Raw genomic sequence first — 27375 nt, 5'->3', positions numbered from 1 at the left:
ATCCTGACTCCAATCCCAACTTTCTCAATATAATGGAACTCAGTGCATGGATGGAGGCATGTTTGAAAACCTGTTCACGTTCACTTGTGGCCACCACTCTTCCCATCTAAAACCCTCTCACCCCAGGAGGAAACCAGACCACAGGAATATAACTGTCATCATCTACACCTAGTCAGTGCAGTGTCAGGCCAGGTTGTGGGGCTCATCACTTTGTCCATGGATCCCAACTTGTGGAGGTGCCACTTTCATCAACAAGGGCTTGCCTAGCTTACTATACTTCAGCCTCCAAAATTGAGGAGCTGGTATTATTCTGAATCCTAGGTAGATAACTGGCTTTGGATGGCCTTCAAATCACAGTGGTGGTAGACTCTAGAGCCTTATGCAGCTATAGGGATCATACCTAGTCCAACAAGTCCACCTCTACACACTGATATGACTGGACACCACAAACATGTATCCCAAATCCCACAAGACTGCCTCCATACAGGTAGGCATAGGGGAGCACACTAAGAATGTCCTTTTGTCTTTGACCTGGTCCAGGTCTATATCATACTGCTCCAAGAGAATCCCTGTGCCAGCAACATCTGCCTTTTCATGTACTCCTCTAGATGTTGGCTGCAGTAAAATACTATGGGACAGGAGCTGCTGGCCACCTTTGGGGCACAGATGGAACCTGATATTCAGTGATGTAGTCTTAGACCACAATTCACACAATGAGACAGATTCAGCCAACACCTAGGGAAGATGGGCTGCTTTCTTCTAGAAATTCACCCTAGTTATCCAGTATAAATCAAGCATCTAGAACACGCTGAGACCTGTCCTAACTTAGAAACTAGGTGGTGGAGGTCGCTGCTCCCTGAGAGAGTCTCTGACAGGAGAATTTTGCGACTCCTGTGGTTGAACTCTATAGGCCAAGCATTAAGAGTGGTAGGAATGATTACTGGAAGCCCAGAAAGTTCAAATGGCCAACGTTATGAGGTGAATGACTGTATATTTCAGCCAAGGACCCCACATCCAAGTACTGCATAGTGACATACCACTTCCCTTATTCAAAACCTTAAGTGTGGTCATCTGCAGGGACTTTGGGGGAGCCTCACTTTTAAAATAATTCCCTCCGTATTCTTCTGCCTGGAAACCTGCACCAGGTTAGGGACTGTGGTGGAGAGCATCTAGCACCACATTTCTCTGACATGCCACTGTCACATGAAGTTGGTTTCTGACCTACCTCCCAATATCCACAATACCATCATGATCCTAGTATCCTGTCCCCAAAATAGAGCATTTTAGTACCTGTATCATTTTACCTATTATTGGCCTTCAGTAATTGCTGTCTTGATCATTTATGAGTTCTTCTTCTTTCATGGACTGCCAAATCACAGGGTTTCAGATTGTGGCACCTATTTTTTGTGAGAGGTCCCAACCTGAGCCTAAAATGAGTGTAAGGTTTAGACGTTTCTGGGCATGCCTGGAGGGCTAGTGGAACAGACCCTATTTTCATAAGGGACCAGTAGCCTCCTGGTAAATAAATTACTCTTGAGGAACAGACAACAATGGCATTCATGTTGAGTTGCCTGTATGGGAATTGGTGGATGATCCCAGGGAGCATGGGCAGGAAAGAAGGAAAGTGCAAGTACCTCATAGCTGAGAGTGGTGATCCATGAGCATGTGAGATACCCCTGGAATTCTCAGGAATAATTAAGTGGGGTGGGTTTTATAGAGAACTAAAGTCTCTCTATTAATTGTTCAAAGATCCAGGAAAATACTGATTCTTACTCTACTTGTGGTTTTTACTTTTCCTCTATGCTAGCTGGGTCTGAGCAACAAGCTTATGCTAGCTTTGAAAGCCTACAAATTCAGATCCATATACCTGCCATTCACTAACACAGATGGCCAAATGCTGTGCATTAGTCAGAAACTAGACAAATAATTCCACTATGACATCCCATTGCAACAATGTGACTGGATCACTTACAATGCTGTGACAGGGTGCTTAACCAACCATATTCTTCCACCCACAACAATCTCTCACCAAGCACAGTGTTCGTCCCAGCTACTTCCCTGCGTTCCCGGCATCATTGGAACCCCACCAGCCTGCCAGAACCTTGGAGAGTAAAGCTTTATTCACCATTTAGCTTGGCAAGGGTTATATCCCTGAGTGAGAGAGTCCTCCTCCAGGGGTATGTATACCACCTGTACATTCTAGAGATTGATATCTGCTGCTTGGTTTCCTTCAAAATCATGGAGGTCATTAGCCACATGGTTTTCCAACTTTAGCTCAAGCACTATATATGTACCCAAGGAGAATTCAGTGGAAAGATCCAACTTTTACCTTTTATCTTCTCTCTTTGCCTTATTTCTCTTATTCTTCTCACTGTCATGCATCTTTAAAGAAACATAATCCTTGCCTTTCCTTCTTTACTTCCTATTTATTCTCCCCAAATTTACAACCCACTGTAAATAGCCTTCCATAATCACTATCCAACTGAAATTCTCTTCCCAAGTCATTTCCAAATTTAGAGCACTCTTTTCAGGCTTAATTTCACTCGGCCTTTTTCTCTATAGCATTTGATGCCTTTAATTATTTGCATGTATTAAAATTCCCTCCATTTTTTAGTTTCATGATATTGTCCTCTCTTGGTTTTCTTCTATCTCTATTATTCCTTCTCAGTCTCCTTTGCTGAATTTCTCTTCCTCTGCCACCCACCCCTTAAAAGCTACTATTGTCTAGAGTTCCAGACTTGGCCCTATCCTTTCAACTACTTCCATGGCTTAAAGCAAAACAAAACAAAAAACTGTCTAAATGCTTTTAAATCTCAAACTTTTGCTTCCAACCCAAGATATTGCTAAACCCATATTTTCAAGTCACAGTGCCCAGGATGTGAAAATCCAAGAAGACAACACAGAAAAGATTTGTAATACTAGGAGATATATATCCACTCCAAAAGATGACAGGTATAACAAGAACCAGTTGAAGAAGAGATTTAAGTCAGATTTCTTATGGAAATGAATGGTATGGGCTGAATCCTCTGCTTTTCAGTTGACCCACAGAATTTGATCCCACCTCCACCCCTATTTAACCGTTGTGTTCATTATAAAAACTATTAAAAAGCTTTAGAGATTATTACACCAGATGTATCGAAGTGCATGAAATAATAAATATAATATTTAGCACTTGACTCAGTATGTCATTTATGGGGATTATTGTTCTAGGGTCTCTATCCCTAGGTTTTAATTCAGCTTTTGCATTTTGACACTATCCTTGTTCTCTGCTACAGAGTCTCTAACTTTCAACAAGTTGTAGCAATATAAATAAATTCTGAAAGTTCCTTACCTTTTTCCATGAAATTCCATGACTGGTATTGAGTAATATCCTTTGTATCCTGAATCTTCTACAAAAGTATTAGCAGCACAATCCCGTATTTTTTCTAAATTGTTCTAAAATATGAGTTATTAAAATATTTTAAACAAATCTAAAAAATAGTAAAACTTCTTTTAGATGAAATTTTGTACACGTAAATGACAAATTTATAATGTAGTATCCCACAAGGCCCTGATAGTATCTGCAAGCATCCAGTCCCTACATTGGGAATGAGGAAAAAAAAATTAAAGATATATAATATAGAGAAGAGAAAATAGAAAAGCAATGACAATTGAAATGTATAATGTTTATACTAAATTTCAGATGAAGAGTACTGTTCCCAAACTCTAGAGGACTCTAATACTAATCTTTGAGGCAAATGGAAGAATATGTACTGAGCGTTCCAGGATTTTTTCTGCACTCTGATGAGCTATTCTAGGGCACATGGGAAGTCTATAGGTTCTGTGAGGATGATGGCTGTACCTGTGATATGTGTGACATCTAACACAGTACCTAATATATAGTTAACACTTAACACATGTATGTTAAATAGTATAAGAATAAACTTGTGAGTTGTGAAGCTATTTATTTGGAGAGCTGCCTAGTTGCGTGAACCGACATTCTTTCTAGATGAAGAATAGAATAAGACGTGTGAAGTGACAAACCATTTCAAGAATGATAATAATTTAAACCTGAAAATCTTCCAAAGCATTCTCAATTGGCGGGGTGCTGATATCAAATTCAATTCCTCCGTGAACATGGAAATATTGATTCTCGTTGTAGTGGAAATTCTGGCATTTAAAATCTCGTCCAAAAATAAATGGGGGCAATTCTCGCTCTGTCTTGACCTTGTCATCTCCAAAAATGAAGAAAATTTTTATTAAAAAAATGAACAGCACATAAACAATTATATTTTGGAAGTCTAAAGTCTCATTCATGTAAACAAAGTTAAAAAATTCCACATGGCATTAAAATTTTGACAATTAAAGATTATTAAATTATTTATACTTACTATACATAAATATTTTAAGAATTGAAATATATTTGTATCATACATTTTGGGCACTTTCTGTAGTTTCATTGCACAGATATTTCAAAAGTATAGTCAAAAAACTATTCTACTTACTGTTTTCTGTTTAAGACTAATATCTTACCTCCATCACCAGAAAGATATCACATGGTAATTGAAACTCTATGTCTTAGAAAACTTTTGGTTAAATAAGTAAAAACCTGAGCTAGCTTAGGTAAAAAGAGACAGTATAAAGAAATAAGTAGGTATTTCTCACATGACAAAAATAACAAGCTGATTTTTTGGGAAAGTAATGCAACCATACATATAACCTTTATTTAAAAATAATTTTCTTAAATCCTAGCAGATTAGGTTTGTTCATTACTTGCAGTTGTTAGCAGAATATGGCTTCATCAATATAAGGTATATAATGTATTTTGAGAACTTTAAAATATACAGAAAAGTACAAAGTACTAATCTTAACACCTGGAATTAACTATTAACATTTAATCATATTTGCTTGTAGTAATTTAAGAAAACATTACAGATATAGTTAATGTCCTCTGTTTTAGTCTTTTGTGTGTGTGTGCTTTAAGTGAAAGTTTACAGTTCAATTCAGTTTCTTATGCAAAAATTTATACACACATTGTTGTGATCCTAGCTGCTCTCCCTACAATGTGACCGTACACTACTTCTCTATACCCTGTATTTCCTGTGTCCGTTCATCCAGCTCCTGTCCCCCTCTGCCTTCTCATCTCGCCTTCAGACAGGAGCTGCCCACATAATCTCATGTGTCTACTTGAGCTAAGAAGCATGATCTTGCCAGAATGTCTTATAGGCTAGTCTAATCTTTGTCTGAAGAGTTGGCTCTGGGAATGGTTTTAGTTTTGGGCTAACAGAGAGTCCGGGGGCCGTGACCTCTGGGGTCCCTCCAGTCTCAGTCAGACCATTGAGTCTGGTCTTGTTACTAGAATTTGAGGTCTGCACCCCACTTTTCTCCTGCTCCATCAGGGATTCTCTGTTGTGTATCTTGTCAGGGCAGTCATTGGTGGTATCCAGGCATCATCTAGTTCTTCCAGTCTCAGGCTGATGGAGTCTCTGGTTTATGTGGCCCATTCTTTCTCTTGGGCTCATATTTTCCTAGTGTCCTTGGTGTTCTTCATTCTGTTTTGCTCCAGGTGGGTTGAGACCAATTGATGCATCTTAGATGGCCACTCGCTAGCTTTTAAGACCCCAGATGCCATTCACCAAAGTGGGATGCAGAATGTTTTCTTAATACATTTTGTTATGCCAGTTGACCTAGATGTCCCCTGAAACCATGGTTCCCATACCCCCACCCTGCTACTCTGTCCCTCCAAGTGTTTGGTTGTATTCAGGAAACTTGTTAGCTTTTGGATTAGTCCAGTTGTGCTGACTTCACCTGTATTGTGTGTTGTCCTTCCCTTCACCTAAAATAACTCATCTACTACCTAATTAGTGAGTACCCCTCTCCCTCCCTCCCCACCCTCATAACCATCAAAAAATGTTTTCTTCTGTGTTTAAACCTTTTCTTGAGTTCTTATAATAGTGGTCTCATACAATATTTGTCATTTTGCGACTGACTAATTTCACTGAGCATAATGCCTTCAGATTCCTCCATGTTATGTTTCACAGATTCATCATTGTTTTTTATCATTGTGTAATATTCCATTGTGTGAATATACTATCATTTGTTTATCCATTCATCTGTTGATGGACACCTTAGTTGTTTCCATCTTTTTGCTATTGTAAACAGTGTTGCAATGAACATGGGTGTGCATATATCTATTCTTTTGAGAGCTCTTATTTCTCTAGGATATATTCCAAGGAGTGGGATTGCTGGATCGTATGGTAGTTCTATTTCTCGCTTTTTAAGGAAGCGCCAAATCGATTTCCAAAGTGGTTATACAATTTTACATCCCCACCAGCAGTGTATAAGTGTTCCAGTCTCTCCACAACCTTTCCAACATTTATTATCTTGTGTTTTTTAGATTAATACCAGCCTCGTTGGGGTGAGATGGTATCTCATTGTAGTTTTGATTTGCATTTCTCTAATGGCTAATGATTGTGAACATTTCCTCATGTATCTGTTAGCCTCCTGAATGTCTTCTTTGGTGAAGTGCCTACCCATATACTTCACCCATTTTTTAGTTGGGTTATTTGTCTTTTTGTGGTTGATGTTTTGCAGTATCTTGTAGATTTTAGAGATTAGATTCTGATCACATTTGTCATAGTCAAAAATTTTTTCCTAGTCTGTAGGTTGTCTTTTTACTCTTTAAGTGAAGTCTTTGGATGAGCATAAGTGTTTGATTTTTTAAAAAAAAAAAAATTGATTTTTAGGAGCTCCCAATTATCTAGTTCTCTTCTGGTGTTTGTGCATTGCTAGTTATGTTTTGTATACTGTTTATGCCATGTACTAGGGCTCCTAGCATTGTCCCTATTTTTTCTTCCATGATCTTTATTGTTTTAGATTTTCTATTTAGATCTTTGATCCATTTTGAGTTAGTTTTTGTGCATGGTGTGAAGTATGAGTCCTGTTTCATTTTTCTGCAGATGGATATCCACAGTTATGCCAGCACCATTTGTTAAAGAGACTGTCTTTCCCCTTTCCCCCATTTAACGGAATTTGGGCCTTTGTCAAATATCAGCTGCTCTTAGATGGATGAATTTATGTCTGGATTCTCAATTCTATTACATTGGTCTATGTATCTGTTGTTGTACCAGTACCAGTCTACTTTGACTACTATGGCATTATAATAGGTGCTAAAATCAGGTAGAGTGAGGCCTCTAATTTTGCTCTTCTTTTTCAGTAATGCTTTTCTTATCTGGGGCCTCTTCCCTTTCCATATGAAGTTGGTAATTTGTTTCTCCATCTCATTAAAAAATGGTTTGGAATTTGGATCGGGATTGCATTGTATCTGTAGATTGCTTTGGGTAGAATAGACATTTTCACAATGTTGAATCTTCCTATCCATGAGCAAGGTATGTTTTTCCACTTATGTAGGTTTCTTTTGGTTTCTTGCAGTAGTACCTTGTAGTTTTCTTTGTATAGGTCTTTTACATCTTTGGTAAGATTTATTCCTAAATGTTTTATCTTCTTGGGGGCTACTGTGAATGGTATTGATTTGGTGATTTCCTCTTCGATGTTCTCTTTGTTGGTGTAGAGGAATCCAGCTGATTTTTGTATGTTTATCTTGTATCCTGATACTTCGATGCAATCTTCTACTAGTTTTAGTAGTTTTCTTGTGGATCCTTTAGGGTTTTCTGTGTATAACATAATATCATCTGCAACTAGAGATACTTTTACTTCTTCCTAACCAATTTGGTTGCCCTTTAATTCTTTTTCTAGCCTAATTGCTCTGGCTAGGACCTCCAGGACAATGTTGAATAAAAGTGGTGATAAAGGGCATCCTTGTCTGGTTCCCATTTTCAAGGGGAATGCTTTCGAATTCTCTCCATTTAGGAAGATGTAGGCTGTTGGCTTTGTATAAATGTCCTTTATTATGTAGAGGAATTTACCTTCTATTTCTGTTTTCCTGAAGAGTTTTTATCATGAATGGGTATTGGACTTTGTCAAATGCCTTTTCTGCATCAATTGATAATATCATGTGGTTCTTGTCTTTTGTTTTATTTATACTGGGTTACACTGGTTGTTTTTCTAATGTTGAACCATCACTTCATACCTGCTATGAATCCCACTTGGTCATGGTGAATTATTATTATTTTTGTTGTTGTTATGTTGTTGAATTCTATTGGGAAGAATTTTGTTGAGGATTTTTGGGTCTAAATTATTGGTCTGTAATTTTTTTTGTGGTGTCTTTACCTGGTTTTGGTATCAGGGTTATGCTAGCTTCAAAGAATGAATTTGGGAGTATTCAATTTTTTTCTATGCTCTGAAATACCTTTAGTAGTAGTGGTGTTAACTCTTTTCTGAAAGTTTGGTAGAATTCTCCATTGAACCCATCAAGGGCAGCATTTTTTTTTTACCTTGGGATTTTAATTACCTTTACAATCTCTTGTTATACGTTTATTTAGTTGTTCCACCTTTGTTTGTATTAGTTTAAATAGGCAGTGTGTTTCTAGAAATTTGTCCATTTCTTCTAGGTTTTCAAATTTGTTAGAGTACAATCGTTCATTGTAATCTGATATGATTCTTTTAAATTCAGTTGGGTCTGTTGTGATATTGCCCATCTCATTTCTTATTTGGGTTATTTGCTTCGTCTTCTGTTTTTCTTTTGTCAGTTAGGCCAATGTTTTATCAATTTTGTTAATCTTGTCAAAGAACTAGCTTTTGGTCTTAACTCTTTCATTTGTTTTTCTGTTCTCTATTTCATTTAATTCTGCTCTAAGTTTTATTATTTGCTTTCTTCTGGTGCCTGAGGGTTTCTTTTTTTCCTCTCTTACTATTTGTTCAAGTTGTAGGGATAATTCTTTGGTTATGGCCCTTTCTTCTTTTTGGATGTATGCATTTATTGTTAAATTTGTCATTATGCTCTTCTATAATCTTTTTAAAGTTTCTCTGTTGCTTTGTCTGTGTGCTCCTTGGCTTGTTCTGTGTTTTGCCTGACCTCTTGAAGAATTATTTATATTAATCTTTTGTATTCTACCTCTGGTAATTCCAAGAAATTCTCTTCATCTGGAAGATTTTTTAATTCTTTGTTTTGGGAGCTTGCTGAAGCCATCATGTTCTGCCTCTTTATGTGATTGATATTGACTGTTGTCTCTGAGCCATCAATAGGTTACTATATTTATTTATGTGTGCTTTCTATGTCCTAGCTTTTTGTTTTGTTCTGTTTTGATATGCCCAAATAGGCTGCTTAAGTGAGCTAGTTTGATTATTGGTGCCTTTGAAGCTCTAACATCCTGTCACCAGGTGGTTACAGCTGTTACTAGGTATGTGAGCCTAGGGGTCCATTCACTTTTCTTTTATGGATTCAGCTCAGGCATCCAGGTAGTCAGGCACCAAGTGTGTGGTGCAGGTTCTCACCTACAGTCCTAGATGAACATGGGTGATTGGTGTCAGCACAGGTATCTGGCTGCAGTAGGGGGTCATGGGCTGAGTAAGGCAGGGGACTGACAACTGTCCCAGCGTATCTGTAAGGAAAGTGTGTCCCTGTTTCCTGGAGTGTGTAGGCGGGTGGGTTTTACAGCCGGACTATGGGCACCCAATGCTGTTGGCTGTAAGGATTGGGAGGCATCACTTTTTCTTGGACCCCTGTTGTGGGTGGCTAGGTGTCATGGGTGAAGCCGCCAGGCCTCAGGCCCCTGATATGGGTGGGTGAGGACCCTGCTTAATAGGAAGATCAGTGTCAAATGTCACAAACCTGCCTCTCCACCACATAGCTAAAACAGTTGAAGTTAGACTTCAGATATATACCCTGTTGTACTGTGCTAATGAGGACCTATGCTGTTGACAAGGGCCCCACACTATGCAGGGGTGAAAGGCATTCAAAGTCTGTGCACACCTTATGCCTGTGCCTAGGCAAAGATGGTATTTCTGCCCTGAGTTCCCGGCTTAGGGGAGTCAGCAGGTTGTTTTTTCCCTGCTTGTTAATCTGCTCCCTTTCCAAGGCATGGAGAATGGCTCAGGGTGAGTGTAGAGTCCTTCTTCTAGCCCAGGGGATGCAGCCAGCTGGGATCCAGCTGCAGAGTGGGAAGGAATCACGTAAATGGGAGACAGTTTTTTCCTGAAGGGGTATTTTGGATCTGTGTGGTAGTTAAATGCAGGTACTTATCTGGTGCTGATTGAGGGCTGCTTCTCGCTTTTTCTGGAGGGTTGAGCAGACTCTCCACTGCTTGTTCTCTCCCAGTGTGGAAATGTGTCCTGAATATGACTGCTTGCTTCACCACACATGAGCCAGCGGATTGGCCCGTGGGGTGCCAGTTCCTGCTGGGTCAGGTCTGGCAACTCCTTGCTGCTTCTGAACCATTTCTCCCTCCCCCTGCCACTCAGCCCGATTCCTCAACTTTGCCTTCAATGTTCAGGGCTCCTAGCTTGTCATATATAATTGATTTACTTGTTTTTTCAGGTCTTTGTTGTAAAAAGGACCACAGGAAGCATCTGACCACTCCACCGTCTTGGCCCCACCTCCTAATGTCCTTTTAAAGCAAGGCCCTTCCATTTCCATGCACCTCCTCCCAAGGACGAACAGTGTCACAGTTCTGTTTTTAAATAATTCACACAAATGGGTAATCTTCGCTATCTGGATTCTCACTATCCCAATTTTCACTGGGCTATTTGCAAAAATTTATACTGAAAATTTGCCATCTGAACAGAAATCACACCATAATAAGCCTACGTGCTTGGATGCCACTGAAAATGTTTAAATTGTGTGCTAATCTGGGAGGAAGGAATAGTTTTCACATATTTATGTTTAAATATCTTTTGCATTATTATCATCTTTCCACATTAAGTAAATTCTTCTAAGAAAAAAGACAAGTTTGCAAAGAAATTAGGTGAGCCTACTTTAACATCACATAGTGAAGAACCTTTTATGGAGGAACTTGTTCAACCTGATGTTATTGTTGGTTGGAGAAAGAAGAAGAACAGGATCCACAAGTTCAAAGCCAAATCTCTAAAAAAAAAAAAATTTTAATCTTGCAGACAAATGGTTATTGTTGCAAGTGAGAATGATCATGACATCATCACACTCTCAAATGCAATTACAAGCACATATTCTTAGAAACTACATAATCATAAGCAAAGGGAACATGGACATCCATTCTGAGTTATCATTTTTGTTTTGGCTTTCTCCTATTACTTCATGTGTAGTTTTGGGCAATGGTTGGTAGCCTCTACTTCTGCAGTCTTGCGTCCACTACCACTTCCTTGGATTTAGATGTTTACCAGCTTCAGGGATTTATCATTTCTCTCATTCTCTCACCAGCTTGCAGTTGCTCATCTTTACCCACCACAATACAGCAACAGTGATGAAACGCTTCACCTCTCCTTTCTTATCACCAAATTCACCAGGCATCTCAATTATTTTTCTGTTGGCTCCCAGCCCACATTTGTCCTTCAACGTCTTATCTGAAGGCCCACAGGCTACAATTTTCATATTCCTTTACTGCTGGCTTCCAGTTCAGTTCTGCCATTGGGAGGTACTGACAGGAGATTGGACGGTGAGGAGAAGGAAGAAGCTATTTCTGCCTTGCTTCCAGCTCTGACAGACAGCATGGTTGTGGCAGCAGTACCAGGATTCCCACCTATCAGTGAGAGTGAGAGCTTCTTGGCCCAGTGCTCAGGTGCAGTGGCAGTTCTGGCAGCAGCCTTTGCAGTGTAGTGTTTCTGTGTCCTGAGTAATTCCGCTTTCCCCTTTGCTTCCCCAACCCTAGGAGTGGTAGCAGCTTCTTGTAGTTACTGATGTATGTTTGAATAACATCAACTTCCCCTTTTTATTGCTCCAGCTCTGACCAAACTTTAGTAATAAATTCCCTGCATTAAATCTCATTTGTTTAAATGATCTTATTCATCTTATTTTGCCATATATTATTTTCATTTATTATATATCTTTAGTGTATTATTTATATTATAATACATGTTCATTGCAGTGTAGAAAACAAGTAATTCAAATCCAATACTTCAGCATCATTGGGTACTGCATACAATGGGTCATTAAGTTAAATAACTAGGTAATTGGTGCTTATTTTCTTTATATTATGCAGAAATTGCTGGTGGATTGTTATATAGGTTATTTAAAAGAATTTTAGAGTTATTTGGGGAAATTGATTAGTGATTTTGGATAAGCTAAGAACTCATTATTATTTTTACATTTAAATAATGGAATATAAACTCCTGCTATGAAAAATTTGCTCTCCAAACATGATTTCAGGAGCAGATTAGATTAAGATGATGAAGGGTGCCTGTATATGCACATTAATAAGTTATATATATTTCTTTTGGTTTCTTTTTCATTTATGTTGTAAACAATATCAGAGAATTTATTCTTTCCAAACCTTACTTTTTTAAACTTAAAGTTATGTTTCTGAGATACATTTGATTGCTGTCTTTCTTGCTATATATATATACACACACATACACACACACATGCATACATACAGTTGTTTTTGAGATATAGTTAATTGCCATATAGATTCATGTGAACACACACATACGCACACACAGTATTAGTTATCTAGGGCTGCCAAAACAAAATACTACAAATTGGGTGGCCTATAAAACCAAAACCAAACCAAACCCACTGCCGTCAAGTCGATTCCAACTCATAGCGACCCTATAGGACAGAGTAGAACTGCCCCATAGAGTTTCCAAGGAGTGCCTGGTGGATTTGAACTGCCAACCTTCTGATTAGCAGCCGTTGCACTTAACCACTGTGCCACCAGGGTTTCCATGGCCTATAAGAACAGAAATTTATTGTTTCACAGTTCTGGAGGCTAGAAGTCCAAATCAGGCTGAGGAAAGAATCTCAGCTTGAATATATGTCAGTAGAAACCAAACTGAAATCCAAAGTGGGGGGGGGGGAGGAGATAAAGAATAACAAAAACAGAACAGAATATCCAAGAGCTGTGGGACAGTAATAAAAGGTATAACATACAGAAAAAGTATCTGGAGTAGTAACAGCTTAGAATTTTCCAAAACTAACAATATACTCAAACCACAGATTCAGGAAATGAAGAAAACATCAATCAGAATAGATACTAAAGAATTCATACCTAGGCATATAGTATTCAAACTGTAGAAAACCAAAGACAATTTTGAAAGGAGCCAAAGGCGGAAGGAAGGAAGCCTTACCTATAAAAAAAATAGAGGAACAAAAATAAGAATTACATCAAACTTCTAATCAGAAACCAAGCAAGCAAGAAAGGAGGAGGATGAAATATTTAAAATAATGAAAGAAATGAACCAACAACCTAGAATTCTGTATCCAGTGAAATTATCCTCTCTGATAAAACTGAGGGAATTTTTTGCCTATAGGTCTGTCTTGCAAAAAATGTTAAAGGAAGTTCTTCAGAGAGAAGGGAAATGAAATAGGTCAGAAATTCAGATATACGTAAAGGAAGGAAGAGTGGCAGAGAAGGAATAAGTGAAGGTGAAATAGAATCTATTTTTCTTATTCTTAATTGATCTAATAAATCATTGTTCAAAGTAATTACAGTAACAATGTATTGGGCAATTATAGCATATGGGTAAGTGAAATAAATGTAATCAATGGGGCAGAAGCGATGCAATAGAAATACTCTAAGGTAACGGTACTACCCGTGAAGTGGTATAGTGTTATTTGAAAGTAGACTTAGATTAGTTGTGAATGTATATTGGAAACTCTAGGGGAACCACTAATGTTTTTTTTTAAAGAAGTATAGTTGGTATCTTAAGAGAGGAGAGAAAATGGAATCATATAAAATATTCAATTAAAATCAGAGGAGATAGAAAAAGAGATGAAAAAGAAACAGAAAAGCACAAGGAGTAGAAAGCAGTTACAAACATGGTAGGTATTGTTCCTACTATATCAACAATCACTTTAACTATGAATGATCTAAATATACCAATTGAAAGACAGAGATTGTCAGTTGGATTAAATAAAAAGACCCAAACATATGTTATCTACAAAAAACTCACTTTAAATATAAAGACACAAATAGATCAAAAGTAAAGGAATGGAGAGAGATATACTAACACAAGTTAAAAGGAAGCCAGAGTAGTTTGTATTCTGTTACACCCATATAATGGAATATTATTCAGTGATAAAAAGACTGAGCTGTCAAGCCACAAAAAGACACAGAAGAATCTTAAATGCATATTGCTATGTGAAAGGAACCAGTTTGAACAGGCTACATTATATATTATGTACATTATATAATATATACATAATGTACATTATATAATTCCAACTATATGACATTCTAGAAAAGGTAACACTGTAGACACAGTAAAAAGATCAATGGCTGCTAGGAATTCAAGGGGAAGAGGGGAGGATGAATAGGTGAAGCACCAAAGATTTTTAGGGTAAGACTATCCTGTATAATACTATAATGGTGGATATATAAAAACAGAGTGTTTGTCAAATAAGCATGTCTCATTTTTACAAAAACAAAATCTTTATACTAAAAATGTACAACACAAAGAGAGAATATAAATAATGGACTTCAGTTAATAGTAATTAAATGTATCAATTAATAAAAATTTCAATATTGGCCCATTAATTGTAACAAAAGTTTGACATTAATGCAAAATGTTAATAATAGCGGAAGTGGTATACTAGGGAGAAGGACATATAAGAACTTTGTACAATCAGCTCGATTTTTCTATAAACCTAAAACTGCTTTAAAAGATAAAGTCTATAATTTACAAAAAGGTTAAGGCTCTGATGAATTGTAAATAAATAAAAACCCATGGGTTCATAATGATAATTTAAATCAAATCATTGGTAACGATTAGGGATTGCTAGAACAACTACGCAATATTCTAAAAACTGGTTGAGGGGGGAGGGAGGGAGAAAAAGAAAGAATGAAAATTAAGTTTTTTTTTTTCTATCTTGTTTGAATTCTTATTCAGGAGAACCAAATAGTTGATAAGGGACAAGTCCAACTAATAAATGCAAAAGGAATGATATGATCAGAAGATCACAATTATGCAATTCCTAATGAAATAAAGAATCTAGGCAATAATCAGCAATTTATTTTATAAAACAAAACCTTAATATCCAAAATGTATAAGAACAGCACAAAAAAGAATAATTATAGACCAATCATAGATATGAATGATATGAACATAAATACAAAACTAAATCAAATACTAGCAAACTGAATCCAGTGGTGTATTTTTCTTAACATTTTAACATGGAAATTTCCTAACACACGGAAATGGAGAATAGCATAATGAGCTTCCACATACACATCACCCAGTTTCAACAACTATTGACATTTTGCCTACTTTGTTTCATCTAATCTCTTCTTCCTCCTCTTACCTCCCCACTAGAGTATTTTAAGGCAAATATTAGTTTATCTCTATATACTTCAGTATGTATCTCCAGCAGATGTTGTTGGGTGCCGTCCAGTCAATTCTGACTCATAGCAACCCTATGTGATGGAGTAGGACTGCCCCATAAGGCATCTTCAATAGATAAAGACTTTAAAAAAAAAAAAAAAAATCAACCTACTGTGGTAGCAACCATTCTGTGACCATGAGGAAAAACCAAGAAAACACCACAAAGGGGACTCAGTGCCCTGGTATTGCTACCCAGAAAAAACCCAGTGCTAGGCTTCTGAATTAAGCAAGTCTGGAAGTACCAGTGTCAAGACTCCTTGTTACGTGAGATAATAAAACATCATCATTTAAGACACTTTCCCCAAAGTATTTGCACAGTGTGGGAAGGTGTTTACAAAATGTCTTTTGAAACAGTTGTATTTGTTTGAAGTTGTTTTGTTTATTTTGTAGAAAAGTAATACATACACGTAGTCAGTATTCAAAAGATACAAAAACTTACTCAGGGAAAACTAAATCTCCCTGTTACTTGTGTCTTCTGGACATTCAGTTCCTCTTCCCAAAGCAATTGCTATTATCAGTCCATGCATCCTTCTTTTCAAACACAAGATAAACATACTTTCTCTCCTTCCAGTTTCCACTCATATCTTAGATATTATCCCATTTCAGCACATACGAATCTGCGTAATTCTTTTTATTGATTGCATAGTATTAATTGTGTGAATATATTTTATTTAACCAGTTCTCTATTGATGGACATTTAGGTTGTTTCTAATTTTTGGCTAGTGCTCAATTGAGAGACAGCAGAGCACAACTGTTATGGATTGAATTGTGTCTCCCCAAAATATATGTTATGAATCCTAACCCCTATTTGTAGATGTAATTCCATTTAGAAATAAGGCTTTCTTTGTTATGTTAATAAGACCATATCAGTATAGGATATGTTTTAAGCCAATGACTTGAGATATGAAAAGAGCAGATGAGGCACAGAAGAAAGGAAACACAGATGGGGGAAGATCAATGCCATGCCACATGAAGATCGCCAAAGAAATGAGGAACAGAGGTTGAGAAGAAACAAGGACCTTCCCCCAGAGCCAACAGAGAGAGAGAGCCTTCCCCTAGAGCTGGTGTCCTAAATTCAGACTTCTGGCCTCCTAAACTGACAGAAAATAAATTTCTCTTTGTTAAAGCTGGAAACCCTGGTGGCGTAGTGATTAAGAGCTATGGCTACTAACCAAAAGGTTGGCAGTTTGAATCCACCAGGCACTCCTTGGAAACTCTATGGGGCAGTTCTACTCTGTCCTATAGGGTTGCTATGAGTTGGAATTGACTCGATGGCAGAGGGTTTGGTTTCGTTGTTGTTGTTGTTAAAGCCATTCATTTGTAGTATTTTTGTTTTAGCACCATTAAGAGACGAAGACAACAGTGTTTAACAGCATGGAGCCCAGATACTTATATTCAAATCCTGGCTCTGCCACTTGTTAACTTTTGTGACCTCAGTTAGCCTCATTCTACCTATAAAAAAACCCAGAAAACATCCTCTTAAATGAGATAGAGATAATAATATCACCTACCTCATAGAGGATTGTTGTGAAGAATAAATAAATTATAACTTGGAAAACACTTAGAACATTCTGGCCATAAAGTACTCAATAAATTGTAGCAACAAATCATGCAATGGTTGTCCTTATACAATTCATTTTGTATATGTTTAGGCAGAAATGATGATTATTTCTGAGTGGTACGACTGGGTGAATTTTTTTTTTACTACCTTTGTACTATTCTGTATTGTTCAGAGTGTTTCTCAAATAAGTATGCCATTAAAAAAAAAAAGAAAGCAATAAGATCTTTATACTAACAATGTAAAAACACAACAGAAGGTTTTTTTCCCCTTATTATGTTGCTATAACTTTGGCATATGTTTTCAATAGAGAGGCATAACAGTTGGCTAATGTATGTTCTATTTGGAAGATCATTAAAGCTTGATTCCAACCCACTTATTCTAAATTAGTTTGAGCCAAATCCCTTTGGCACAGTTAATTTAAAAATTTGGAGCCATGTTTCCCTTATTTCTCTTTGGATTCTACTTTTGGCTGAAAGGTACTCCCTTCATCTACTTCTGGCTAAAAATTGTCTTGGAGTTTATCCCATATCATCCCTGCTGATTTCTCCTTGCCTTCTCTTCCTCCCCAGCCCCCACCTATTCTCCATCTCCTTTTCACCTTTCTTTCTTTTTACCATTTCCATCCATTTTTAACCAAAGACTTTAAATAGGGCTGAATGCTCAAGATCTGACTCGTCTCTACTGTAAAATGCCGTATAAGACTGTTTTCCCACTTTTCAACATCAGGTCTTTATCTTTCTGTTAGAAAGAAAGGACAGGTCAAAGAAGCCCAATCAACAGCATAGATAAATCATTTTGCCCAGGTTTTACTCAAGTTGAGGCTCTCTTAACATTTTCCTCATCACTTAGAAGCAACTCAGTACTGCAGTGAGTAAAGCAAAAAAACATGCAATAGTTTTAATCATTTCTGAGTAATATGTATCAATTATATTAATTAACATCAATATTAACCAATATAATAATAACTTATATCACATAGGCCAAATATTATGTATGTATACTAAGTATTTTTAATTATTTTGGATATATTAAATTCTGTTTTCTCTTATGTCTTTACTTCTAACAGTTTTTATGTTAACAAGCTACAACTAGGTTACATGCCTGGGCCCACGTATACCTACATTTTATGTTTGGGTTTTGATGATACTCTTACCTGAAAAAGGTTGAAGCAGAGAATTTAAATATGGAACTTTCATCTTCTTTTTTAAGCTCAGTAGAAATGGGGTCAGAAAACATATTAACTTTAGGTATCCCATCCCTCTTCTAATATCCTGTTTCTTCTCTAAGTGTTTTTGAATAACTTTTTTTTGAAGATATAATCTTTGCTGTAGTCTCTGGTAGGTACAGATATCAAGATAATCCTGATTATATTTTATAGCATTAGTAAGCCAATAGGCTGTTTCAAATATAAAGACATTTTCATACTGTTGAACTTGTGTGGTACTAAACGTCAACTTTAGCAGAATGTTTTCAGCATATTTCATAAATACAGCTTTTTCTTCAGGGCTATTTGGATTATACGTTGGGTCTTCATTCATGTCTTCATCATATATTCCTTCAAAGTCTGGATCCTTTGTAATATCAATCAAACCTTCACAGTGAAAAAGAAAAATTTCAGACAATGAAAACTTCATATTTGGCTTCTGGATAAACATAACAAATTGAACACAGATATATCTTGAAATCCTACTAATATGACAATAAAGAAATCATGAGATGCCAATAAAGTTGTGTAAGGTGAAAAGCAGTGGATGGGTAGGTAACTAAGCAGAGTGAAGATTGGAGTTTATGAGATTAAAAAGAATAGATTCCCATTCTATTTGGAGGAAGGAAATACAATACCATGGAAACACAGTAATATAAGTCCCATCTTTAAGCAAGGAATATATGAAAGGATAACAATAAAATGTTATCTCTTTTTAAGTGAGGGAATTAGCTTCTCACTTGGGCTAAAAGTATAATTTGCTTGTTCAGACCCAATATTATACATTTTTTCTTTTTGTAGATGAGACCTAAACATAAACAGTAAACAATGAACCTGCCTGCTAACTAATCATGTTGAAATAAATAAGAATTAAAACTTGATTTTACTCTATTATAAATGATAAGGAAATGTCGATGGTGTAGTGGTTAAGAGCTATGGCTGCTAACCAAAAGGTTGGCTGTTGGAATCCACCAGGTGTTCCTCGGAAACCCTATGGGGCAGTTCTACTCTGTCCTACAGGGTTGCTATGAGTCGGAATTGACTCGACAGCAATGAGTTTGGTTTTTTGGTTTATACGTGATAAATTTTCTGTTACATTTTCTTGCCATTTATTATCAAATTAAACTTGTTAAATTGTGTTTTTAAGAATGTCACATTTACAATGTAAGCTTTAGTCTAGGCTTGAGAACATTGCTTTGAGTCATAAAATATGACTTTGTAGAAAATGCAGAGTTAGTTCTCAACATATGTGCCTTAAGGTATAAATGATACATCAGCGTGTCTCCTCCCCCTACCCTTTGGTTCTTCATCAAATGTATAAAAAGCCAGAATATTCTTGGGTTTTTTTAATGGCCACTATTATTCATCATCTCCCTTTTTCAAAAGGGTTAGTAAAATAAATTATACAGAGATTATAAAGAAATTAAAGTGTTTCTGTCAGTTTAAAAATAAAAAATCTACATATAAACCAGAGCATTGTTGATAACCTCTATAAACCTTGTGGCTTTAGGATAGGTAGGAGTTAACATTCAGGAAGTCAACTCTCACCACAGAACCCCAGAAAGGCTTAGAAATTGGAAGCATGTCAACTTATGAAGGATAGAATATAAGAATATAAAAGGAGAATTGATTCAAAGTCTGATTAAGGTGCAGTTGGATCCCAAGACCCCTTCTCCAAGTAGCACAACCAGGCAAATTCCCCTCCCCCACCATGGCAAAAGGCAGACTTACTCTGTAGAGATTGGTCCAAAAAGGCTCTAGACTGGGAGATGAGAAGCAGAGCTGAAGGTAGGGAGAGCAGCTGTGCTGGAAACAGAGGTTAAGTGAGAGTCTGTGTGATGAATAAAGAGATCCACAGCCCCTTCTCCTCTTGTGGCCCCAGACCCATTGATGTCAGACCTCCAGCCAGAAGATTGGAGGCAAGGGACCAACCAAAGAGAAAACACCTACAGTTATGACATTTGAAGGAGAGCGTCCCCAGGAACCCTCCTGATCATCCTAAAGGGAGGTCCACCAGCCAACAAACCTTATTCCTGCCTCCTAAGTGTGAACAAAGAGCAACAATTACCAGACATGTGAGGAAATCCTCCCTCATCAAAGGCAAGGTCTGGAATAAGAAGAGGCGAAGGACAATGGATTTCAGAGAGCAGTAAATAATGGTGCAACACACCTAGAGGGCAGTCAGACAAGTAGGAGGATGAAGGTGTCTAAAGAGACATCTCTAAAGAAAAAAAAAAAAGCTGAATAACTGAAAATATTATATTTTTTAATATCAACCCCTTAATGTGTAGCCAATTTACATGCAATACACAAATCAACAGATATGTTCACAGGATAGTTGAGAAAGAAGCCATCTTTGTGACATTTTATTCCTGGAGGATGGACTGGCATTCCTTTTTTAGTTTCAGACCATAAAATCTATAAAATAATATTGCTATGCTTGCCTCTCCAATCAAGTGAAATCTACGTACAATTTTAACAAACTTGGGAGTGATTTTTAAGCCTGTGTCCAGAAACTTTGGAAATCTATTCAAAAAGAGATTAGATATAGTTATAGAATGAAAGCAGTTGATAGAAGTGTCTAAGCAATGCATTTCCCATTCCACCTGGCCTGCTACAAAGGAACCATGGAAAAAAATTTTTTAAAGCTTCTATAAAAATTTACATATGCTAAAGGAGATGTGTCAGGTTTTAATGTCATCTGTTATTTATATATAGGCCTTAGAGAAGTGTAGAGAATTCCAAGAAAGGAATTTAAAAATTTGGTGAACCAACAATAGTGGGGAAGCCAGCACAACTTATAAAAAGTGGGGTCATGGAAGCTCCACAAAAAAAAAAACAGAAAAAAAAATTTTTTTTGACACATCTAAAATCCCTGAGGGACTGAATGACTGGGCTGAGGGATATGGGAACCATGGTCTCAGGGAACATCTAGCTCAACCGGCATAACATGGTTTATAAAGAAAATTTTCTACATTCTACTTCGATGAGTAGCATCTGCGGTCTTAAAAGTTGTGAGCAGCCTTCTAATATACACCACTCACCCCGTCAGGAGCAAGGGAGAATGAAGAAAACGAAAGACACAAGGGAAAGATTAGTCTAAAGGACTAATGGACCACAAGTACTGCAGCTTCCACCAGACTAGATGGTGCCCAGCTAACGCCACTGACTGCTCTGACAGGGATCACAACAGAAGGTCCCAGACAGAGCTGGAGAAAAATGTAGCACAAAATTCTAACTCACAAAAAAACAAGACCATCCTTTTTGCTCAGTAACGAAGCCACTCCTCAGGTTCATCCTTCAGCCAAAGATTAGACAGGCCCATAAAACAAAATGAGACTAAAGGGACACGCCAGCCCAGGGGCAAGGACTAGAAGGCAGGAGAGGACAGGAAAGCTGGTAATAGGAAACCCAAGGTCAAGAAGGGAGAGTGTTGACATGTTGTGGGGTTGATAACCAATGTCACAGAACAATATGCTTACTAACTGTTTAATGAAAAGCTGGTTTGTTCTGTAAACCTTCATCTAAAGTAAAAAAATAAAAATAAAAAAATTGGTGAACCAAGAATAAGTATTCATGAAACCTAATGCTACTAAAGTACTACAACCAAGATTGCTGACGCACATTTACTGTTCAATTATTATTATATTATTCATTCTGAGGTTTATGAAATGGCAATAAAGAAGGCTAAGCAATCTGGCAAAATCATCTTGTTTTCAACTTTGTAGATTTTTCTAATTGCACTCCAATTTTACTCTTTTCTTGACTCTACTACTGATCTTCCTGCTTAGGACCTCTAAGACAAAATGTATAAATGGAAAACTCTCCAACACGTAGTTTGGAATCTGATCCATTCTGCAGAAACTGGGAATTAAGATGAAAGAGGAAAGATGTTCAATTTAAAACATAATTTTGGTGGCATTTAAAAATATTAACGTTTCTTAAAAAGAGCTTTTGGAGTTTTAAAAACCTTCATTAAGAAGTGATAGCTAAATACATAGAACTGAGCCACGGATAAATTACTTTTAAATAAACAAAATGGATTTTAATAAAAATAATTTACAACTGTTAAATTGTCTTACCTGCTGAACTAAATTCTGCAAAAATGCTCTTATTGGTTTGAGGCTTCCCATCTGGGTCAATGTCCAGGATGGTACGCCACAATTCAGAGAATCTGGCTCGTTTTTCTTTGGGCATGTAAATTCCATGCCATAGTGCTTTTAGCATGTAGTCAATATTGATCAAAATTTGCCCAATTCTGGTATCAAAATAAGCTGGAGGTAATTGACAAGAAGAACTCTGATCATAATTAGCTTCTAAACTAATTGAAGGAATTTGATTTAAGCAATAAATTCCAATAGACAACTCCCTTATGATCTGATGGACTTCTCTGTAGTCTAAGAGAGCAGTAGGGTCCATGGGAGTCAGTAGGATTGCAGTAGAGAAGCCTACATTATTTATTTGACTCATAATTCCACATGGAATGTCTATTTGAGATCGAACATCCTCTTTGGTAGACAACCAGCTAACTAGTGCAGTAGTAAGCAACTCCTGTACTTCACTCCGATCATATTTTTCAAAAAAAGCAGATGCATTTCTTTGTACTGCTAAATTTTCCAGGTAGGTTTCTTCATCTTGAACTTGATCCAATCTATTTAATCCTTTCTTGGGCAATCTTAGCATTTCTAATGAAGTCTAATGTGTCCTTTTTGAAGTTTCTGTAATGAATAAAAATGAAAAGCCAATCAATAAAATTTGTTATGGCAATGAAGCTGGATCTCTCAAGAAATAAATCTGTACTTTTCATCTTTGTAAGGTTAATCTTCTGTAGTCAATCATTACATTTCTCAACTTTAAACTAAATGCAGCATAAGCAAGCAAATGACATTTGAATTAAAATAGTTAAAAATCATAAAAAACCATTAACCCGGATCATTTTCCGCTTTGCAAAAAAAGTCAAAAGATACTAATTATGTCAAAAAGAAATGTAAGTTTATATATGAGAAATCACTATTACATACTTTTTTTTGCATATGCATGTTTATTTTGTTTTCAAATTTTTTAAGCAAAAAAATAAGGACCCACTTAAGGAAAAGGAAAGAAAGGAAGGTGGGAGGGAGGGAAAAAAAGAAAACAAGTGCCTGCCTAGCTTTCTATTTCTATGTAACTAAATGTTCCTCAGTTCCTGCAATAATAATAACCATAACCATTATTTATTGAGCATCTACTATGTGCCAGGTTTTTTATATACAACATTTTATCTGTTTCGTTTAAAAAAAAACACAAAAAACCTTTGTGGTGGAGTCTATTCTGACTCATAAAGACCCTATAGGACAGATTAGAACTGCCCCATAGGGTTTCCAAGGAGTGGCTGGTGGATTCAAACTACCCCATCTTTTGGTTAGCAGCCAAGCTCTTAACCACTGCACCGCCAGGGCTCCATTTATTTCGTTTGATTGTCTCCAATTACATAATGGTTTGCAAACTTTAGCCTGCATCAGAATCACTTGGGGTTTGTTAAAACAGATTGCTGGACTCCATTCAAGAGTTTTTGATTCAGTTTTTTGGGATGGGGCCAGAGAATTTCCATTTCTGAAAAGTTCCAGGTGATGCTGATGCGTTTAGTCTCGGGACCACACTTTGACAACCCTGCTCAGAGAAATAGGCCTTCTTATTCCCAATTTATAGACGTAGAAATGGAGGCTAGATGGGTACAGGACTCATCTGAGGCTTCATACTTTTCAGGATCAGAACCTAGGTCTGTCCATACTAAAGTTCAAGACCTATGCCCACAACCAGCTCACATCTGCCACAGACACATGAAGGGGAAAGAACAAGGAGAGGAAGAAACCTACATTGAAATAGTTTTATTGTCCAGGTGAGGGAAGCTAGGTCCACGTTGATCCCTGGAGTATTCTCTGGATCCAGTTTTCCGGCTCAAACGATTTCTCTCTGGGCTGGGTCCGCGGTGAGGCTCCACCCCCCGCCCCCCCCCCGCCCCCGCCACCGTGGGCGACAGCCGGGGAGGAGAGGCTCCGGGGAGTATCCCAGAGGTACTTTCCTGGGGCGAGAACCAGGAAAGCCTGTTTTGCCACTGTTTGTGGCCTCCAGGCCCTTCTGGGCTCCCCTGCCGCCACTGCCGCTGGGCGCGGGTCGAAACCGTTGGGCCTGGGGCTGGCTGGCCCGCGGCTGACAGGACGGGAAACCCGGTGGACAGATGTGTGCCCAGGCGTCAATGACTTCTGCCACTCAGCCCAGTTTCAATGCCCTAGGCACTGTACTTGTCTATTATTTCCTTACTCTCATTTACTTGTCTCTGCTAAAACAGAAAAACAGAGTGGCAGAGGTGAAAGAACCCGACTTTGAGGTACCCCTGAGTTGGAATCCCTCCTGACATCATTCATTCATTCAACAATCATTTGTGGAACACCTACTATGAGCCAAGCACTCTGCTAGTTGCTGAAGACTCTGAAAAACAGAGCAGACACAAAAACCTCAAGGAGCTTACAGCTCAACGGATAACTATACAGATACATTTAACAATGTGATAAATACAAGATGTAATAATGGCAGCACGTGAAGAAAAGTAGCCTAGATCTGAGGTTGGAACAGACTGCTCTGAGGAAGTGACGTTTTGAGGTAAGCCTGAAAGACGAAAAAAGCTATGCAAGCAAACAGTTGAAGGAATGGTGTTCCAGGGATAGAGAACAGCTTATGAGAAATAATTAAGAATGTTGAAATTTGGGGGAAACTGAACAAAACCTTGTGCTGAGAACAAGGGAAACAGTGGCACAGACTGAGGCTGTAGAGGAAGCAAGGGCCAGATCACGCAGGCCACTGACTTAAAGATTCTTAACGTTATCCTAAAAGCTGAGGCTACGTTTGTGGCAATGGAGGCTAAGCTCATGGCAATGCAAGCTAGGTGCAGGCCAGGGTGGTGGCAGTGGAGATGGAGAGCAGTGGGTGGGTTTGAGAAATACTGAGGAGCAGACAGGTAACACATTGACTGGGAAGGTGTTAAAGAAGAAGGCGGAGCAAAGGTGACACTGTCAATTTTGACGGAAGCATTAAAGGATCAGGGCAAGATTAAGGGTTCAGTTGTGGGCCTACTGATCTTGTAGTGCCTGTGAAAGAACCAAGCAGAAATGTCAAATATGCCTTAGACAGACAGATCTAGGCTAAGAATGGCAACTTGGGTTAGATGTGTACATTTGGGCATGGTTATGATAACTGAAGCCATGAGAATGGTTGAAATCACCAAGGGAGAGAATGCAGAATGAGAAGGGATGACAGCCTAGAAGAGACCGGAGAAATTTAACATTTATAGGTCAGATAGAGAGAGGCAGCAAAGACAAACAGCAAACACCAAGGCAGAAGGAAAATCAAGATTAATTACAGAAGTGTTTCAAGAGTAAGGGAGTGGCCAACGTCACTGGCTGCTGCTGCTAGGTCACCAGAAGAACTGAAACTCTCCCACTGAATTTAGCAACATGGAGGTTATTGGTGACTGTTTGGGGACAGAATTTCTCCTGTACCCACTGTTATCATGTTTTAGCTATGATGGGAGTAGTCAATATTAATACATTTATGATTGCTATTTCAGGGTAAGGGATGTCAAAAAGGACATCTTCTTTTAAAAGGTTTGCATGTTTGCACACAGACATCAATTCCGTAAGTTTTTTTGTTCATGGACCCAGATGGTTCTACTTGTCTCCAATCTGAGGAAAGGTTGTCCATTCAGGGCTTAACACAAAACTTCATCACAGGCACAATACTTTGCTGAGAAGTGGTTCCCTAGTTGATGCTATAGTGCCTGGGATTCCGAGACTCAGGTACCTTAAGCTGTCAGGCAGTGGCAATGGTTGCGATTCTATGTTCAGGAAAGGCAAACACATACTCAGACATGTATGTGTGTCCAATAGTCCTTGAAATGCCTGGACATTTCCTTTCTCCAAGGTAATCACCTAAGTAAATAGCCATACTTACTTAAGAGAAGGACCAGGTAAATCATCCAGCATATACTTGCCACCATGTTGAGGGTCCTTCCTCCTAGGACCTAGCCACCTCTTTAGTCAGTGGGTTCTGGATCTAAAAATCGGTTCAGGTCTGAGAACTAAGGGATCATGACTTTGCATTGGGGCAACCACCTTCAGCCTCCTGTTCCCCCATTCTTGTCTTTTTAAAAAAAATTATTGTAAAGTTGTGCCCTTGTTAGCTGCCTGTTTTGCTCACAGTGATCCTATGCTCTATTAACTATCTCTATAATTCCTTATGGGTCAAGCCCCCTTGGCCGCCCCTCCAACTTTGTGAACTGTCAGGGCAATTGGGAGGGGGGCCAGCATCTGCACATTAACAAGCCCAGCTGAGACTGCCTTTCCAACCTGGCCCTCAGAGGAGAGCCCCCACTGAACTTCCTAGTGATGCTGGTGCCCGTCTCACCAGTACAGTGCTACTTACCTTGATAAATGGTGTGTTCTCTGGCCCTTCGGCAGAATGTAATTCTCTGGTGGGTTTTTTGGTCTCACATATATCCATTCCAGCATGCCCACTTCCCTCAGCCTCTTTATTCATTCCTCTACCACGTCAGGGCAACTTCCCTCAGCACTGGCCATCATTTTCTCCATGCCTCTTAAGGATCACCCTAACAGAATTTGCCCTGGTGTCCATGTCAGGGTATTAAATTCTATCTTCCAAAAAAGTTCTCCCAAAGCAATGAATTCTTGCTTATCCAATCTTATATTCTGGCTCCTGGATTAAACACCCTCAAAATCCAAACCCAGGAGTACTCTGGCCCCTGCCAGTATGTGAGCTAATTTTCACAGGTCCTTTGATGTTATTGTCTTTTCTTATCAGGTCCAGCACTTCCCAAGTTCAGTTATGCTCAGACAGACTTAACCCTAGTTATTGGCCTGGCAGTCGGGAAAAGAGTGGAAGCCGCTCCTGAGGGAGGTACCTATTGCCTTGTCAGGGAGGGGCCTTTGCAGTTATCCTCCAGTATAGGGGAAGTGCTAGATCGTACTAGGGAATTCTGGCCACCTCTGCCAAATCTGAGGGTTAAGACGAGTCTGCAGAACCAAAACCCACAGGGATATCCCTTTGGATGTCCCCATTGCATGTTCCAGGGTCCCAGGTTTTCTCCACCAGGGCCCCTGACAACAGCAACAACAACAAATTCAGTTATTTCTAGATGTAGCTAAGAAAAGTTACATAATTGCTATAT

At 38.2% G+C, this 27375-nt stretch overlaps 2 protein-coding genes across 2 annotated transcripts in view; one reads left to right on the top strand and one right to left on the bottom strand.

Annotated features, from left to right (window-relative positions):
• Nucleotides 1–22838, bottom strand: part of ANKAR (ankyrin and armadillo repeat containing) — a 105928-nt gene extending 83090 nt beyond the window's left edge. Inside the window, exons 1-4 of the mRNA XM_049887668.1 lie at nucleotides 22238–22838; nucleotides 18105–18542; nucleotides 4051–4214; nucleotides 3332–3435 (exon numbers count right to left, since the gene is read on the bottom strand). Coding sequence (XP_049743625.1) covers nucleotides 3332–3435; nucleotides 4051–4214; nucleotides 18105–18542; nucleotides 22238–22838 — 1307 coding nt within the window. The remainder of the gene's footprint in view (nucleotides 1–3331; nucleotides 3436–4050; nucleotides 4215–18104; nucleotides 18543–22237) is intronic.
• LOC126077915 (translation initiation factor IF-2-like) overlaps nucleotides 1–27375 on the top strand; it is a 420687-nt gene that overhangs the window by 40077 nt on the left and 353235 nt on the right. The gene's annotated exons all lie outside the window — the stretch shown is intronic.

Source organism: Elephas maximus, chromosome 6 (assembly GCF_024166365.1).
Source record: "Elephas maximus indicus isolate mEleMax1 chromosome 6, mEleMax1 primary haplotype, whole genome shotgun sequence".
Taxonomy (NCBI): Eukaryota; Metazoa; Chordata; class Mammalia; order Proboscidea; family Elephantidae; genus Elephas; species Elephas maximus.
The sequence above is the reverse complement of the archived record's forward strand: the minus strand, read 5'-3'. Positions and strand labels throughout refer to the sequence as shown.